The 19,175-nt window shown below is 44.8% G+C and overlaps 1 protein-coding gene across 2 annotated transcripts in view; it reads right to left on the bottom strand.

The window, feature by feature from the left end:
- WSB2 (WD repeat and SOCS box containing 2) overlaps nt 1-19,175 on the bottom strand; it is a 242,773-nt gene that overhangs the window by 95,960 nt on the left and 127,638 nt on the right. For both annotated transcript variants that reach the window (XM_069214497.1, XM_069214498.1), the window contains exon 4: nt 8,786-9,009. In XM_069214497.1, the coding sequence (XP_069070598.1) occupies nt 8,786-9,009 (224 nt within the window). The remainder of the gene's footprint in view (nt 1-8,785; nt 9,010-19,175) is intronic.

The following is a 19,175-nucleotide window of genomic DNA, read 5'->3' as shown; positions in this document are numbered from 1 at the left end:
GATGATTGGTCACCTATTTTACGGGTTAAGCCATGGCCTGTTGGTGGTGGCGTACCCTGGGCTTTTGTGGTCTTCTCGTGAGTTTTATGTTTCGACGTCTTACTCACGGTTTTAGGCGTTTCTTCGGGATCGAGCTCGTCAGAGTCCGACTCCTGGATGGAGAAGCTTTCCTCTTCCTCCTCCAAATGCCTTTGTCCTGTCGGCGCCACCAACTTGGAGTGTTACAGGTTGTTTTTCTTCAAAGAAGTCTTTTCGAGTCACGAGACCGAGGGACTCCTCCCTTTCGGCTCCATTGCGCATGGGCGTCGACTCCATCTTAGATTGTTTTCCCCGCAGAGGGTGAGGTAGGAGTTGTGAATATAGTAAATGTGCCCATGCAATGGAGTTAGTATGTACGTACATAATGTGTATTAAAATAGTATTTATTTACAAATTTACAATTTCATTCAACTTACAACGGCCACAGGCTCCCGGGGAGGTGGGAGGGCGCATGTGAATCTGCAGCATCTCATGCCACGAACAGATGTACACTGGATAAGTGACATTTTCCGTTCAATGGCATGTGTAGCTGCAGATACACATGCTGTGCATAGACTAATAAGCAGTAATCTTCCCCAAAAGCGGTGGCTTAGCCTGTAGGAGTTGAAGTTGTCTGAAATAGTGTTCGTAATACAGCCTGTCCTATTGTGGCTTGCTGTGTTGTTAACACATCTACACAGTAATGTTTTGTGAATGTATGAGGCGTGGACCATGTGGCTGCCTTACAAATTTCTGTCATAGGTATATTTCCTAGAAAAGCTATTGTGGCGCCTTTTTTCCTAGTGGAATGCGCCCTTGGTGTAATAGGTAGATCTCTTTTTGCTTCAATATAGCAGGTTTGAATACATTTCACTATCCATCTGGCAATGCCTTGTTTGGATATAGGATTTCCTGCATGAGGTTTTTGGAAGGCTACAAACAATTGTTTTGTGAAACTGTTTTGTTCTGTCAATGTAATACATTAGTGCTCTTTTTATGTCTAACGTATGTAAGGCTCTTTCGGCTACTGAGTCTGGTTGTGGAAAGAAGACTGGGAGTTACACTGTTTGGTTTACGTGGAATGGTGATATAACTTTTGGTAAAAATTTGGGATTTGTACGGAGAACCACTTTATTTTTATGTATTTGTATAAAGGGTTCTTGTATAGTAAATGCTTGTATTTCACTTACTCTTCTAAGAGATGTGATAGCTATTAGGAAGGCTACCTTCCAAGTTAAGTATTGCATTTCACAAGAGTGCATGGGTTCAAATGGTGGTCCCATGAGTCCTGTTAATACAATGTTAAGGTTCCACGAAGGTACTGGTGGTGTTCTCGGGGGTATGATTCTTTTTAATCCCTCCATGAATGCTTTGATAACTGGGATTCTAAAAAGCGATGTTGAATGTGTAATCTGCAGATAGGCAGATATTGCTGTGACATGTATTTTAATAGAAGAGAATGCTAGTTTAGACTTTTGTAAGTGTAATAAGTAACTTACAATGTTCTTTGCGGAAGCATGGAGTGGTTGAATTTAATTATTGTGGCAGTAGTAAACAAATCTTTTCCATTTGTTTGCATAACAAGGTCTTGTAGTAGGATTCCTAGCTTGTTTAATGACCTCCATACATTCCTGTGTAAGGTTTAAGTGTCCAAATTCTAAGACTTCAGGAGCCAGATTGCTAGATTGAGCGATGCTGGATTCGGGTGTCTGATCTGTTGTTTGTGTTGAGTTAACAGATCTGGCCTGTTTGGTAATTTGACGTGAGGTACTACTGATAGGTCCAGCAGTGTTGTGTACCATGGTTGGAGAGCCCAGGTTGGTGCTATGAGTATTAGTTTGAGTCTGCTTTGACTGAGTTTGTTTACCAGATAAGGAATGAGTGGGAGAGGCGGAAAAGCGTAAGCAAATATCCCTGACTAACTGATCCATAGCGCATTGCCCTTGGACTGTGGGTGTGGGTACCTGGATGCGAAGTTTTGGCATTTTGTGTTTTCTTTTGTTGCGAATAGGTCAATTTTGGGTTTTTCCCAGCGTAGAAAGTAATCTTGTAGGATCTGGGGATGAATTTCCCATTTGTGTGTTTGTTGGTGTTCTCGACTGAGATTGTCGGCTAACTGGTTTTGAATGCCTGGGATGTATTGTGCTATTAGGCGAATGTGATTGTAAATCGCCCAATGCCAAATTTTCTGTGCTAAAACACAGTTGTGACGAGTGTGTCCCTCCTTGTTTGTTGAGGTAATACATTGTTGTCATGTTGTCTGTTTTGACAAGAATGTGTTTGCGGGCTATCAGTGGTTGAAATGCTTTTAATGCTAGAAAGACTGCCAACAGTTCTAACTGATTTATGTGCAGTTGTTTTTGTTGAATGTCCCATTGTCTCTGTATACTGTGCTGATTGAGGTGTGCTCCCCACCCCATCATGGAAGCATCTGTTGTGATCACGTATTGAGACACTGGGTCTTGGAATGGCCGCCCTTGGTTTAAATTTATAAGGTTCCACCATTGAAGCGAGAAGTGTGTCTGGCAGTCTATCAACACTAGATCTTGCAGTTGGCCCTGTGCTTGTGTCCATTGTTTTGCTAGGCACTGTTGTAAGGGCCGCATGTGTACTCTTGCGTTTGGGACAATGGCTATGTATGAGGACATCATGCCTAGAAGTTTCATTACAAACTTCACCTGGTAGTGTTGGTTTGGCTGCATGTTTAATGCTATATTTTGGAAAGCTTGTACCCTTTGCGGACTTGGATTGGCAATCGCCTTTTGTGTGTTGAGTGTTGCTCCAAAGTATTGTTGTATCTGGGATGGTTGTAGATGTGATTTTTGGTAATTTATAGAAAACCCTAGTTTGTGTAGAGTTTCTAGAACATATTGCGTGTGAAGAAGACACTGTTGCTGAGTGCTGGTTTTTATTAACCATTCGTCTAAGTATGGGAATATGTGCATGTGTTGTCTCCTTATATAAGCGGCTACTACTGCAAGGCATTTTGTGAATACCCTTGGGGCCGTTGTTATTCCGAACGGTAACACCTTGAATTGGTAATGCATGCCCTGGATTACAAACCTTAAGTATTTCCTGTGAGAAGGATGTATGGGTATGTGGAAATATGAATCCTTGAGATCTAACTTGTTTTTTGAGCAAGGGAATCACATCTTGAAGTGTTAACATGTGGAAGTGATCTGATTTGATGTAGAGGTTCAGCGTTCTGAGGTCTAATATGGGTCTCAACGTTTTGTCTTTCTTTGGAATTAGGAAATATAAGGAGTAGACACCTGTTCCTTTTTGATGGTTGGGTACTAGTTCTATTGCTTGTTTTTGTAACAATGCTTGGACTTCTAGCTGTAACAGGTCTAAGTGTTGTTTGGAAATATTGTGTGCTCTTGAGGTCACATCTGGTGGGAAATTTATGAATTCTATGCAATAACCATGTTGGATAATGGCTAGGACCCATGCATCCGTAGTTATGTTTGTCCAGTTTTTGTAGAATGCAGTAAGTCTCTCCCCCACTGGTGTTAAGTGTTGGGGGCTTGTGACCTTGAAGTCATTGTTTGGCTTGAGGTTGTTTTAGGGCTTTGGAATTTTCCCCTTGTTCTTGGGAATTGACCACCCCTGTATGAGCCTCGAAACCCTCCTCTCTGGTACTGCCCCTGATAGGTGGGTCTGGTTTGTGAGGTGGAAAGTTCTGGGGTTTGGGTACGAAACTCCCCTCTAAACTGTGGCCTTCTAAAATTGCCTCTGGTTTGTGGGGAGTAGAGCGCGCCCATGGTTTTGGCCGTGTCTGTGTCCTTCTTTAGTTTCTCAATTGCCGTGTCCACCTCCGGCCCAAACAATTGTTCCTGGTTAAAAGGCATATTTAACACAGCTTGCTGGATTTCCAGTTTAAAACCTGAGCTCCGTAACCATGCATGCCTGCGAATGGTTACCGCAGTGTTCACTGTCCGTGCTTCTGTGTCTGCTGAGTCCAGTGCAGACCTTATCTGGTTGTTGGAAATTGCTTGTCCTTCTTCAACAACCTGTTAGGCACGTTTCTGGTGTTCCTTGGGCAAGAGCTGTATTATATGTTGCATCTCGTCCCAGTGTGCCCTGTCGTAGCGAGCCAGTAGAGCTTGCGAGTTGGCAATTCTCCATTGATTGGCTGCTTGTGCTGCCACTCGTTTGCCCGCAGCATCGAACTTCCAACTTTCCTTGTCAGGCGGTGGTGTGTCTCCTGATGATTGGGAGTTTGCGCTCTTCCTTGCTGCTCCCACGACCACCGAATCTGGTGTTAGTTGCTGTGTTATAAACACAGGGTCTGTTGGGGGAGGTTTGTATTTTTTCTCCACACTAGGCGTGATAGCTCTGCCTTTTACTGGGTCCTGGAAGACTTGTTTTGCGTGCTTGAGCATGCCTGAGAGCATTGGCAGACTTTGGTAGGAACTGTGGGTGGATGCCAAGGTGTTAAATAGGAAGTCATCCTCAATTGGCTCCGAATGCATTGCTACATTGTGGAATGTAGCTGCCCTTGAAAACACCTGCGTGTATGCAGTGTTGTCCTCTGGATGTGACGGCTTTGCCGGGTAACAATCTGGACTGTTGTCGGAGACCGGTGCATCATACAAATCCCATGCATCCGGGTCATCCTGCGTCATCCCCGTATGTGTTGGTGACTGCATTGGGGGTGTTGTTACCTGGGACAGCTGTGGCGAATGTAGTGGAGAAGGCTGTGGCGAAAACCTTGGTGGTGGTGTTTTGTCTCTAGCCACCTTTGGCTGCATTTGACTCTTGAAATGTCAGCTTTCTTTTAATTGGAGAAAGAGTTTGAATTTTCCCAGTATCTTTCTGGATGTGCAGCCTTTTTTGAGTATGGTTTGGTTCCCCCATACTTATTTCCTGCTCAAATCTACGTTGTTGCATTTGGCTGGAAAGTCCGTGCTCTTCCGTGTAAGAGCCGACTTTCGGCTCCGAGGCTGCCTTTTTCGGTACCGAAGGTTTGGAAACAGTCTTTCGGTTCTGAAACAACTTTCTTTACCTTGGGTTGGTCGCACTCGGTGTCAAGATCGTTCGGAGCCGGAATCTCGACCGGAGTCGGATGTCTTCGGCAGTTCTGAGGCCTTTTTCGGTGCCGATGGTTGGTCACCGTGTTTTTGCTGGGTAAAGCCATGGCCTGTTGGCGGTGGCATCCCCTTGGCCTTTCTGATTTTGGAGTGAGTCTTGGACGGGGCAGTTTTACTCACAGTTTTCTGCGTTGTCGTCGGTAGCTCACTTTCGGAGTCGTCTGAGTCCGTTTCTTGTATGGAGATTCTTTCCTCCTCTTCGACGTCGATCTGTTCTGTCGGTGTCAACGCCATTTGCAGTCTTCTGGCTCTTCGATCGCGTAGGGTCTTTTTTGATCGAAATGCCCGACAGGCCTCGCAGGTATCCTCCCTGTGTTCCGGTGATACACAGGTTACAGACCAAGTGTTGGTCTGTATAAGGATGCTTCGCGTGGCAATTCGGGCAGAAGCGGAAGGGGGTCCGGTGCATTAGTTCAGACGATGGACGCGGTCGGGCCGATAAGGCCCCGCTAAGGAGTGGAAGCCCCGAAGGGCCGCCGGAGCGCTTCTTCTATCGGTGTCGATATCCTAACACTAAACCAGTACCGAGCACGAACAATACCGTCGAATTTTCGATAATTAGCTAACTTTCCCAATTCGAAATACGGAGCGAAGAGGAACACGTCCGAACCCGATGGCGGAAAGAAAACAATCTAAGATGGAGTTGACGCCCATGCGCAATTGAGCCGAAAGGGAGGAGTCCCTCGGTCTCGAAAAGACTTCTTCGAAAGAAAACATGTAACACTCCGAGCCCAACACTAGATGGCAGGATAATGCACAGCATGTGTATCTGCAGCTACACATGCCATCGAACATATATATATATATATATATATATATTCACTTTAAAAAAACAAAGGTTACACGTACGTTATAGTTTGGCTCCCATTTCAAACGGACAAAACCATGGACATTCACCTGTTATAGTTATCACAAGTAACTATAACTTGCACTCCTGCCATGCACAGTTTTTTCATCAAAAATTTTACTCCAAATATTTCATTAATATTATCAATGATGTTATCAAAGGTGTCAAAGCTGATGCCAAGCCACAGCAAACAGCTATGTCCCAGGGGTGGGAACACTGGATCATAGCAGGAGCCAGTCCCTGGGAGGTGGCAGTCCCCAGGGCCATCTGTGGCTCCTTCTGAAATAGCCCCGGGGAGGTGGTGGTCCCCAGGGCTGTGACTCTCCCAAACCGGGTTTCATTTTTTTAAACCTCTGGGGAGACTATGGTCCCCAGGGCTGTGGTGGGACTGGAGGTGTCCCCTCCCCCATGTCATGTTTTTAAAGCTCTGGGGAGGTTGGTGTCTCTGGGGCTATGGTGGGGATCGGAGACCCCCAGCACCCACATTAAAAATGTAAATGCCCCAGGACCTTGCCCACCCGGCTGCCTCACAGATACAAGTGCAGGAGGCTGTGTTTCTTTTGTTTAAACATTGTTGCTGTGAATTTCACGTCAACATTTAAAAAAAAAAATGCTTTTTAGCCATGGAGGGTCCCTCTGTGGTACCACCACCAGAGCTAAGGGGTCAGGATGTCCCTACTCTGGCGGCCCCTTTTCCCACATTTTTTAGGGGGACTCGGCTGAAGCCATGTCCCAAGATGGCTGCTAACACTTCCAAAATGTAGGTTTTGGCAGTCAATCAGAGCTGTGCAATTCCCTGCATTAGCTAATATTTTTCGCGAATTATCGCAAAGGATCCATGTCCCTATATACAATTTTTTTTTGCCTTTAATATATTCAAAATTGCTGAACGGGTTTACACCATATAAGCGAGAGTGTAATCCGAGTACTGAAAGCTAGCTTTCTGTCAAATCTGGTGTAATTCGGTCTAGTGGTTCAGGCTGTAGTCCTGTCTAAAGGTCCTATGGGCATTAACATGGAAAGCACAATCCTCCCCCCCTGCCCCCACCTCGGCCCCGCTAGATGGATCACCCCAAAACTTTCCATGCGTAACAAGAATCACCAGCACACCTGGACATTTTCATGAACATTCGTCAAAAGGTGGCAACGATAGAGGCAAGTCAAAAAACGCTTATTCTATGGAAACATGGTCCTAACTAGAACTATCTACACACTTAGTTGGCCTTTTTAAATAATTTTAAGAGGGGAAAAACATTTAGGTAGGCAATAGCATCACTTGAGAGGAATGTGTCAGTGTAAAACACCAGCCTGTTTTAAAGTCCCATGAGGTAGACTCATTTCACATTCACAGCTACTTTAGAAAAGGGTTGTAATCATTATCCTATATTCCAATTGCCCGGCTTTAGAGAGAAGTATGGTAGATTTGTATGACTCTAATGAAGAAAATCATGCTGAAGAAATTGCATCATATTCTCTTCTCTATTATAGAACAGCAACCACAATCACATTCTCTTCTGTGAGTCTGCTGCCTATGGAGACGCTTATTTCTACAAAAAGAAGAATGTATAACACAGGATGTTTATATAAGCTGATTTTTAACTCTAATTAGAACATTCGAACGTTGGCAGATCCATTGAAAACAATGGAGTGCTGCGGGCTTTTACTGGCCGGTAAAAGCCCGCAGCGCCAACATTCCAATGTTCGCTTTGTTCACAGCAACAGCTGTGAACAAAGCCTCACGGAGCACGAGGGGATTTTAATCCCCTCAGGCTCGTAAGCAATTTGTTTTTTCATTAGAACATTCTGCCCTGAGTGGCAGAATGTTCTAATAGCCTTAGAACCCGTTATAGCGGGCTCTACCGGCTATTAAAGGCCCTTTCCCTTGTTAAATGCCTTTGGCTCGGGCATTTAAAGCGGAAGCGGGCCTTTAATAGCCGGTAGAGCCCGCTACCGTGGGTTCTAAGGCTATATTGGCACTAGGAAAAACAGTGGTTTAGAATACCTTTTGGAAATAGAAATTTGTCTTTGAGAAAAGGTGTTACAACATACAACGCACAAGCAGAGATATTCGGTTCATGAATATTAGGGAAAATTATACTCTTCTTGCAGGTGAGGATGGGAAGAGCTTTCAAGGAGATTACAGATGCTACTTCTATTCTTATGTATATTTACACTGATCTTAAGAAAACTGGTCTACAGCATTCTTTCGATATGTTGGATATTGTAGGGCCTGGGGATGAGGAAATCCAAGATGTGGGTGTCGGCGAGGTTTATCGTATGAAAAGGGAGTTGATGTGGTGGGTGATGATAGAGAATGCAAAAGTTGCTACATGAAGGACTGCTGAGGGAGAAGGAAGGTGTATCAGGTTTATGATTTTTATGGTGGTTTTATGATTGTTGTGGAAGTGCGAGACGGGGTAAAGTATGCATTGAATGGGGTATTACTCATGTTGCTGTAAAGAACTAACTGACTGAGAAGGAATTGTGAATCCTGGTCTGTTGTGGGTCCAAAGAGAACTAAACTGGAACCTCAACAGATGTCATCCTTGTGTTCCAGATGACTGGAACAGGAATGCTCGGGGAGTCATACTGTAAAACGGAGGATTGGCATCTAGGACAGTAGTCTATTTGGCTGATCACAGCAATATCAACCAGCTAATAAGGGTGTGGGCGATGTCAAAGTTGGAGCCTTAAAGATCTGTGGAAAGACAAAGGTCATTGAATCTAATCCCAGAACAGATCAGTCAACATTTATTTCTTTAAAGACAAAAAAGAGGAACAGTATCCTAAAGAATGATTTTTTTGTTATTAGCCGGGTTTCACGCACCTGTCAATACCTCCCACACCTTGATGTGACCGTCATTGAGGCCTGTGGCCAGAATCAAGCCAGCAAGGCCAGAGTGAGGTCCCCACTTGCTGGCTGAGGCATCAAATGCTAGGCCCCACACAATCTGTCCACAGTCCAAAGTCTTCTCCTTGGTGCCAGAACCACGCACTCTGACATCTGCTGCTTTCGCACACAGGCTCTTTTGTCCAAACATGTGTGAGTTCCTACAAAATAAAAACATTTTTCAAAATCACATATGTATAAGGTGTCCTTCCTACAGCTGAGAAGGCATACCCACTCACTTAACAGTACAAGAATACCCCGAAAAACAGTTGCAATATCAGGGATGTGGAATTCCTATAGCGCGATGTCCGGAACATATTGTTTGAGGTCAAGGCCAACAAGTTTTCATGTTTATTTTGTTCTTGGGACAAGTAGGCCCAATCCCCCTGCAGCACAAACCCTTTGGCTGCCAGTTTACAGAGAAGGAAGATGTCTGCAGTTGAGGTAATGTGTGTCCATATGTTAATGCTGTTCAAACTTGTATTCATGGTTCATTAATGAAAAGCCTTTATTATTAGGGTGGGCGCTGTAAAACTTTTTAAGGTCACACTACACTATAAACTGGTTCCAGTAAAAAAAAAAAAAAAAAAAAAGGTACACTTTTGAAAAGTTTAACAATATGAGGCTAAGTATAATGCTCCCCAAATGCTCTCTGATTACAAGCTGATTCAGCGTTTCAGCATCTGCCTAACCCTAAAGTGGCAGCCAACTCAGACATCGAGCTGCACTGAGGCTTGTGATTAATGGCAGACACAGATGCACATTGACTAAACACAAGGGAACAGACAGAAGGGGCTTGCAGCATCTATTGATACCACACACCTCGAAAATGAGGCACAGAGACATTTAAAAATACACTAGCTCCAGGCTTGGTAGCTCTATGCAGCCTGCTACAGCGCTTTCTAGTGCAGCACAACGCCTCATACGTCGTAACACTTCACCTGGGCGCTTAATGCAATATTTCCTGGCTAGACAGGACATTAAGTAGAAAGTACTGCACATGACAGACCCTTTGTGATCCCAGGAGGGGCCCAGTCAGAGGCTCTATTGCCCAATATTAGTGGAGATGGTAAATGCAGCAGGCGCTGGTCACCTTTAATGAATACCTGCCATAATTGCTGGGTGGCTGTAGACCTCTACGATCTTTAATAGACCTGGGAGAGAAAGATATAGGATTTTCACATGCTGCAAGGAGCATCGCTCGACACTAGGATTTGGCGCTCTGGCTCCCAGGCAGTGCTACAACCTCTATGCTGCCAAAGAAAGTGCACACAAGTAGGATTTCAAGCTATTTTGCCCCAGCTGAGGCACACAACTCCCATCCCACTGCCACCTCAGACACAATGATGGCCCTGATTAAGGAAGACCTACTTTCCTCTCTACAAGAATTTTAAAAAGGGAATTAAGAGAAGAATTGAAAGCTGATCTTATCTCCTCCTTCGACACATTCAAATCTGAGGTTGGTACCAAGCTCGCCACACTGCAACAAGTTGTGGACTCAGTCAGCACCCAGATCTTGGAACTTGCCACAAAATGCCAGGAGTTGGAAAAAAGGATGGTATGGATAGAAAATTCTGCAGAGCACTTATGCACCCAATTGCATGCCACCCTGTTGAAATGCGAGGACTTGGAACATCACTCCTGGTGAGACAATATCCAATCCATAACTTGGTTTCAAGGGGATGAAGGCCCAGACCTGGAGGCTTTCGTGGTGGGTTTATTCTCTGAGATTCTGGGGAAGAGCCATGCGGAGATGAAGCTCGATTGGGTCCACAGAGTGGGTCCAGCAGCTCCTGGAGGGGGGGAAATGCCACAGTGATGTCCTGGCTAAACTGCACTCCTTCAAAGTTAAAGAACAGATTCTCCAAGCAGCCCAGAAGCTGGAGACCATCTCCTTCCAGGGAGCCTCATGCTCACTCTTCCATGTCTCGTTGCCTACAAGTCAAGCCAGCTACAAACAAATTTCGATGTGAGCATAACAAATTAAGATGGATCTATCCCTTCAGCCTCGCTTTTGAGTATCGAAGCAAATCTCACCATTTTACAGAACTGGATGATGCAGCCACTTTATTGGCAATATGCCTCCCCTGGAACGTCAGGGCTCAGATGGTAAGACAGGCAAAACCCCTAAGAGCTCTAAGAAAACTTACTCCACTTCACAATTGCAATTCCAGCGAAGAACGAGCTACCAAGGAAAGAGTTGGGCTTCACGAAAAGCTGTGATCCACAAGGCCCCATCTTCAGCTACTGCTTATACACGGACTGACTCTTAAAGAGTGCACCCACTGGTTTCGACTTCCTGCACTACGGGGGAGACCACTAGAAACAATGCAGAAACAAACTATGCAGAAACTATTACTGTACCTTGCACCTCTTGAGCAATGGGGGTGAGGGGGTTGCAAACCGCTGAATGTATGATGGTTGGCCGCTCTGCTGCATGACCGATCTCCTGACGAATGCCAGACTGCCCTGACTTCCAATAGCTTCCTCTAGAATACCATAGCTGATCTTGGCCAGATAGTCTCAATTTCATATGACCGCAACAACTCTTCTTTATTCATGGGTAACTAGATCCTGTTTATACTGTTGTATTTTTGTTCTTAATGCATGAGTGGATGGGGTGGGGAAAGCTGGGTTGGGGGTATACAGAGTGGCTGGAATGGCTGTCAGGAGCAAAACAGAAAAACATTTAACTAGTGGGAGAATACTGAGATTTTACTCTTGATACCACTGAGATCTGACTGAGCTGTACATAGTTACTATAATTATACCTATGGTACTAAACAAATTGTCATGGAACATTAAAGAGCTTAATTCCCTTGCTAAACCCAATAAACTGTGGAAGTATATACTGGACCGGAGACTTGACATCATAGCCCTCCAGAAGACGCATCTTAAACATAGTGAGGATCCCAGGTTAAAACAAAGTGTATCCCCTGATATATAAATCATCTGCAAATGTGAAGCATAATGGGGTGGCCCATCTCCTCCATTCATCCATAAAGTTCCATATCACTGGTAGCAAGACAGATAAAGATGGGAGGATAGTAATAGTCAAACAACACCTTAAGGAACGTGGGGGTAGGGGGAGGCATTGAGGGGGGACTACACAATAGCGTAGGTTTATGCACCCTATACGAGACAGGCTGACTTTGCCCACTCTTTGCTTTCCCTCCTGGGTGGCTTTGCAGAAAGGGACATTATGTTGATGGGAGACTTCAATTTAACCTGGGATCCCACCCTTGACAGCATGCCCCCGCATGGACATCAAACAGACAACTTTTCGAAAGCTTTGAATCAAGTCACTCAGCCGTTAGGTCTGATAGACACATGAAGGGTCAAACATCGCACAACCTGGGACTATATATTTTTCCCCCCACACCCATCGCACGTGTTCACGGCCTGACTATATACACCGAAACCAATCTTTACAACAAACCATTTCTGATGCAAAATTTCACCCTATTACACTCTCTGACCACACTCCAGTAGACGATATACTAAAGCGGCTGGCCCCGAAATCTAAATTCCGAATAGAGTTTTTCCTAGTTTCAGTCATGAGAGATCAATTCTTTAGAGATGACTGTCGTAAAACCATTAGGGAATTCTTTCAGTTGAACGATCCCCAGATTACCAACCCCTCCACCACAAGGGACGCTTTTAAAGCTATTAGAGAGAAATGTACTTCAATGATGTCTGTCTCAACAGAAAGCCTGAGACTGGTTAGCAATTGGGGCTAAGCTCCAATCAGCACAGCAAGCACACAGATTCTCCCTCATTGATACTAAAAAGGAAAGTGACAGCATTATGTGGCAAGCTTAATGCTATCTACACAAGTAGGGCGGAATTAACCGTACTGCCCTTTAAAAAAAACATATGAACAAGGTAGGCAGACACTGGGTGTGACAGCTCAGAGTTATATACGAAAAGGAATATGTCTGCCAATCGCACGCCGGGGAAAATGTCACTACAGAAGATGGCAAAGCCCGGGTCTTTTGCGACTTCTACAAAATGTAGATACACTGGAACTACGTGGCTTTTTGAAGAACCACCTCACTGATGGACGCAACAAACCCCACTTCCCCCCATCAGCACCCTGAGACCCCTATGGGTGAGCAGTTGCTCTTAACAAACCCTGATTGATTGACACTGACAAGAAGTTACACCTGGCCTATCTAGATTGCATAAACCTCCCACGAGTGACCGCCAATGAAAATGAACTCCTAGACAGCCCCATTAGAGATGACGAAGCTCAGGCTGCAATGGCTGCCCTTAAATTACATAAATCGCCTGAGCCAGACGGGTTCACATCCTGATTCTACGAAACTTTTAGCTCCGATCTGATACCCCATTTGACTACACTCTAACTACATAGCTGATTCGAGGTGTGACGCAAACTATGGCGGAAGGACTTGTTTCTTTCAGACAGAAACCCAGTAAAGATCCATGTCTCTGTGCGTCTAATCAACCTATTGTGCGTCTGAACCAAGAGGCTAAACTATGCACTAGGACTTTAGTTAATAGGCTGGAAGACAACATGCCAGAATTGATCCATCCGGATCAATCTGGCTTCATTAAGGGAAGACAGACACATAATTTGCGGAGGGTGGTTCACATGGCTGAGAAAGCCTAAAAAGCATATCCCATTTGTTCTCTTGGCGCTAGATACTGAGAACGATTTTGACCAGGGGGGCTGGGCCTTCCCTTTTCACACATTCCGACACTTTGTCTTCAGGGAACAATTTATAAACATGATACAGGCTTATTATGCTCACCCATGTTCATGGGTGCTGGTGAATGATACCTCTTCTGACCTTTTTAACCTTGAGTGAGGTACAAGACAGGGATGTTCATTATCCCCGCTCTTATTTGCTCTTATTAGTGAAACCTTGGCAGCTAGAGTAATAGAAAACCCCTCCCATCCATGGCCTGTCTTTTAGTTCGTTGAACACAAAACAACTGTTTCCAGACAATGTATTGTTGTCCCTCACATTTCCCCTGACCTCCTTGGAGGCCCTACATGATGAACTCAATACTTACATACTGCTGGTAGGTTTTTGTAAAAATCTCCACAAGTTCTTACTACTTAGCTTGACTCTCCCCACAAGTGAGATGGAGGCGATAGCGTGATCTACCCTCTTTCAATGGGCAAAAAACAAAAAAAACAAAAACAAAAAAAACTAAAAAAAACTGACCTACCTGGGGATCAAGATGGCAACGGAAGTGAACTCTCTATAAAGCGAACTATCCGCCCTCTTACAACTAAAACCTGATCTTAAACATTGGGCCCCTCAATATTTAGCTTGGTTAGGCAGCATTAATGGAGGAAAATGACAATTTTAATGCAACAGTCATACCTTTTTCAGGGTCTCCCCATTGGTGGAGAAAGAAACCTGTTCTCTTCCCTCCGCTCTCTATTCATCAGTTTTACTTGTCAAAATCACCAAACTCAACTTCCCTACAAGGTGTTGGCACGGGGGTGGGGCTAGCCCTACCCGACCTTACACAATGCTATAGAACAGCTCAGTTGACAGCTATATCTGAATGGTCCATGAGAGAGTCCAATAAATATTGGCTCCAAATGGACAGAGCAGTGGTGGGTAGATGTATGTGGGAACGTCCTGTGGAAACCTAAAGCAGCCTGACCACATAAAGCTACTTAAGCACCCTGACCAGGGCTACCCTTATGAGGTAAACTGAAAGGCTGGGTGGGCGACATTCCCCTCCTCTATACCCCTATACACTTTAACATAGCCTTCCCAATGGCGATACTTCCAGGGCCTTTTACCTGTGGCGAGAGGGAGGCTGCCTAACTATCTTGGATATAGTTTATGGGTGGGACATCCACACTTTTGAACACTGTCAATAAAACTTCCGTCTTCCTGCATCAGAGAGATATCATTACTCTCAGCTGAAACACTGGGTACTTAAACTCGAAGTTAGACTTGCTGTCACCAGAGACCTCTCCCCCATAGAAAAATTTGAATGGAGACTGGGTGGGCCACAGGGTCTTATCTCATTCCTCTTTGTCCTCCTGCTCTCCCCACAAACATCAAGACCCCCACCATGTGGACATTTGGGAGCAGACTCTTGGGTGACTACCACTCTGGAGCAGTGGCACAAGATTTGGCGTGATAACCTAAATTCACCACTCCCTAGGGTTGACACACTATAAGGTTCTTTTTGATTGGTATTTATACCCTACATAACTCATGAAGATTTACCCAAACAAATCTGATGTATGCTGATGGAGCAGTGGGCTGCTTGGAGACTTTGTACATATTTGGTCGGATTCTCCTGTAGTCACACCATATTGGTCTGAGATACTAACTAGCCCAGATTAAAGAGATGTTGGGATATCCCCTCCAGAGCACTCCAGAATTTTCTCAGTTAGGGCTATGTGACAAGGCCCTCAAACACTAGACCTCTAGCCACTGCTCCATTCTGTGGCTCTGTTTGGGGGTGGCTAAGACTGCACTGGACATGGCATGAAAGAAACCTGATGCCCCTTTGACGTTGCAATGGCAAGCCAGCCTATGGCAGACTCTCACTACGATGACCGATGTGCTTCAGGAAAAATTGGAAAATTGGTTCAGTTCCTATCTACCGGTCTACCATTATTCCCCTGCCCCATGCACACTAGAGTGCTACACCTTTTCCAGATCTGACACCTAATGGAACTGTTACACGTTTTATTAATATGGGACATTGATTTACTGTATCTCCAGCCCAATAGCTCCACCAGTATATGCACTTTTAGCAACACCCACATCAATGTTCATGGTAATTAGTTGATTTGAGGTATGGGGTGTTCAACTAGGTTAACGGCATGTATCTGTACTCTTACTGCTCTAACAGTGACGTTACATCCGACTGTTTTCTCAAAATAGAGCGACCTGTGTATTACAAATACTGTTTCTTCCACTAGCACTTACAAAAGCAGAAACCCTGTAGTACATGTTGCATTGTGGTCACTGTATAATTTCTATGCCTTGAAAATCAATATAGAAAGTTTGAAGGAAAAAAAAAAAAAAAAGTAAACGGCACTGGTAAATATGGTTCTGTTATCTCAGTAGCTGTATCAAATTACCGACCTTAGACATTCTTGCACCATCTTGTGGCACAAATAAATAAAACCTGCAGTTTAGTAGACAAATAAATAAATAAAAGTGTATCACACTGGCAGCATTAACCATAAAGCATTGAAATGAATCTCTTATAGCTTAACCAAAAACTTACTTTGGTTGTGACTGATTGTATTAATTGCCCTTAAGTTTGCCACAACCGAAGTACCAGTTTGGTCACATATATACTCACTATATAGAGGATCAAGAGAATTAAAGGCCGAAGCCCGTAGTAGAAGTAGACCACAACAGTAATGGAATTTGGCAGTGGCCTCCTTTGAAAAATTTGAGGCAGTCTTATTTTTTTTAACATTATTTTGCACATTAAGTGTTGAGCCATTCACGTACAAACTTAAAACTAGCCAAACAAAACAGGATAGCATGCACACAACTCTGAAAATGAGGCCTACCTCCAAGAATGTTAACACAAGAAGTGTGGAATCATGGGGATATTACCAAAGGAGCAAGTCTTGCATTTAAGTCGAGCCTGTAGGAACTGCATGTCCTTAACAAATTTAAAAATTTAAATCTAAAAAGGGGCTTTTAGCTCACCCACTGCTTACTATTTGTAGGCATCAACCTCGTTCTAATTTCCTTGCTTCTGATTGGTCCGCATGTCTTTTCTTCCATTGCTTTCAATTTGTCTGTCTTCCTGTGTCTCCCCATGCCGTGCAGCACGGCCCAAGTGCAGTTTCTCGTCACTGCCAGTGAGTGCCCTTCCACTGGCCACACAATTCTGAAGGCACCTTTTTTCCTTTGGATTCTAGCACTCCATAAGAGTGCATATGGAGGTCGTCTCCTCTCTTACCCTGCACTCTTCCCACATTCTTCCTTGTACCTCCCCCCACTTGCTAGTGTCTTTGCTGGCACAGCTTTTTTTTGGTAGCTGCTTCCACGTGGTCGTTGTCCATCCTCAGATTGCTTCACCTTCCTTGCTCGTTCACGCCCGTCGGAGAGCTCGCGGACCAGCTCTCTAACCGGCCGCCATGTTCCCCACTACCCACCTTGTGCCCATTTACGTAGGGTGTTTGGTGCACTTTAATTTTACCTGTGCAAACGTGGGCAAGCGTTTGTTTATTATTTTGTGTTTATTTACTTATCAGTTTATTTTACGTGCAGTAATACCCGGGCTTCAATATTTCTGATGCGTGTAGTTACTACTTGTGGTAAACGACAACTCCAACATTGGTGCACTCTGCACCCGACTCTTAATGGGAAGCAAGTGCTAACAAATACGCAGAGCTATGGGCATAAAACGGTCTGAATGAAAGAGTGAAGAGCTAGCAAACACTCAGCAGAAGACGGGTTAATTGTGAGAGCGAGTTGCAAGCTGGGATGCTGCCGCCTCATATCCGAAGCAGGCATTGCTCTTCAGTGGGTAAGGCATCAGCTCAGCCTCGGCCCCAGCCCTGTGATATATACACTGTCATTTCCTTTATATAATTATACACTCAGTTTTTCAAACACTTACAGGGTTACAAGACCTAGGTGGAGACTACCTGGCCATAACCATTACAAAGGCCGATTGTGTGTTTTGCAAAGATTGTCTTAAAATAAATCCACCACCAGTCACGTGCACAGGGGCAGTAGATTTTTATTTTTTATTTTATAGTTGTGAACAGAAATGCGCAAAAGCGCTCGGAGTTTTGAATAGCTTTTTTGGCCAGAGCTTTTCTTTGTATTTTTTTTTTCCTGAGCTGTTGTATTATAAGATTAGTAAACTTATTTCAGACCACTCCTATAAATATTTAGGGGTGTATTTAGATGCCAGGGGCATCTTTGTTAGGCAGAAGAAGGAGATTTAATTAAAGTTGCAGCCCTGCAGGTGGCTTTTTCCAAACTACTCAAAATTCTGAGGGGCCTCGCTGTCCTATGGTCAGGAAGTTTTTTTGGGCAGAGGCTCATGTCTGCTAAACAGGTTGGGTATTAAGATTTATAAGAGGGTCTTTCATCTACCCCAATCTGCATCTCCTGCGAAGGTTCGGCTGGATTTGGCCTTTTAGATCAGAGGCAGTAGGTGCAGGTGCTTTCCTGAAACACTGTCATAAGTTGCGGCGGGCTAAGCAGGGTAGTCTGGAGTGAGTTCTTTGTCTTGAAATTAGTGCAACCGAGGTGAAAGGGTCTCACTACTGCTTTTTGTCTGATTGCAAATGGCTACTGAGAGTCGAGGACCTTTGGGCTAACAATCCTTCTCAAACCCTTTTCAAATTGGGTATCAAAAAGAGTGTTCAGCTCTGGTCCTACCACTCAGATCGAGCTCTCCTTGCCAAGCGTAAACATGCCTAGGTGGTATTAATTCACTCCGGCCAGCTGTCTATCTTTCCTGCTCTTATGGCGTTCATTTGAAACAGAAATTCATGGCTCTAAGGATGGGTGGTAGGGCTTTTTTGAAGTATTTACCCACCTGGCTCTTCTGGAGAGGAAGGAATGGATCCATTTCAGGGATGTTTCGCAGATTCCTACGTCGTGGAGTCTGGTGCATAGTGTGCTGTGGGAGGCCATGTCGAAGGCCACTGAGAGATTAAGGAGTATGAGTGCTGTGGTGCGGCCGCAGTCTAGAAGTGATCGGATGTCGTCAGTGGCTGCAAGAAGAGCTGTCTCCGTGCTGTGGTTGCTTCGGAACCAGGACTGGGAGCTGTCCAGAGAGTTGTTGCCCTTGAAGAAATTTTGTAGTTGTGTATTGATGGCTTCGTCCAGTACTTTGGCCAGGTAGGGTAGCAGTGAGATGGGCCAGAGATTTTTCAGTTCTGATGGGTTGGCTGAGGGTTTCTTCAGGAGGGGGCGTACTTCAGTGTGCTTCCAGTCCTCAGGGAAGGTGTCAGTGTTTGAGCGGTTTATGCTGTTCCGGAGCTCAGGGGAATTAGATGTGCTGGTTCTGACGTAGATGTGGTGCGGGAGAGGTTCCGTGGGGCTCCGGAGTGGATGCTGTTTATGATGCTTTGCTTCCTCCGTGGCAAGCGTGGACCAGTTGTGGATGGTCTGGGTGGTTTCTGGGGGGGATGGGTTGGTCATAGGTTCTGGTGCTGGGTTGTTTTTCCAGGAAGAAGCTGTTGTAGATGTCTTGGATCCTGCGGTGGAAGAAGGTGGCGAGTTAGTCACAGAGGTCTTGTGACAGGGAAATGTGGGTGGCTTCGGGGGCGGGAGGGGAATTTGTGAGCTCGATGACTGATAAAAGTTCCTTTGTGTTGTGTCTGGAGGAGTTG

This window comes from Pleurodeles waltl, chromosome 11 (assembly GCF_031143425.1).
Source record: "Pleurodeles waltl isolate 20211129_DDA chromosome 11, aPleWal1.hap1.20221129, whole genome shotgun sequence".
Taxonomy (NCBI): domain Eukaryota; kingdom Metazoa; phylum Chordata; class Amphibia; order Caudata; family Salamandridae; genus Pleurodeles; species Pleurodeles waltl.
This window is presented reverse-complemented; position numbering and strand designations above follow the sequence as displayed.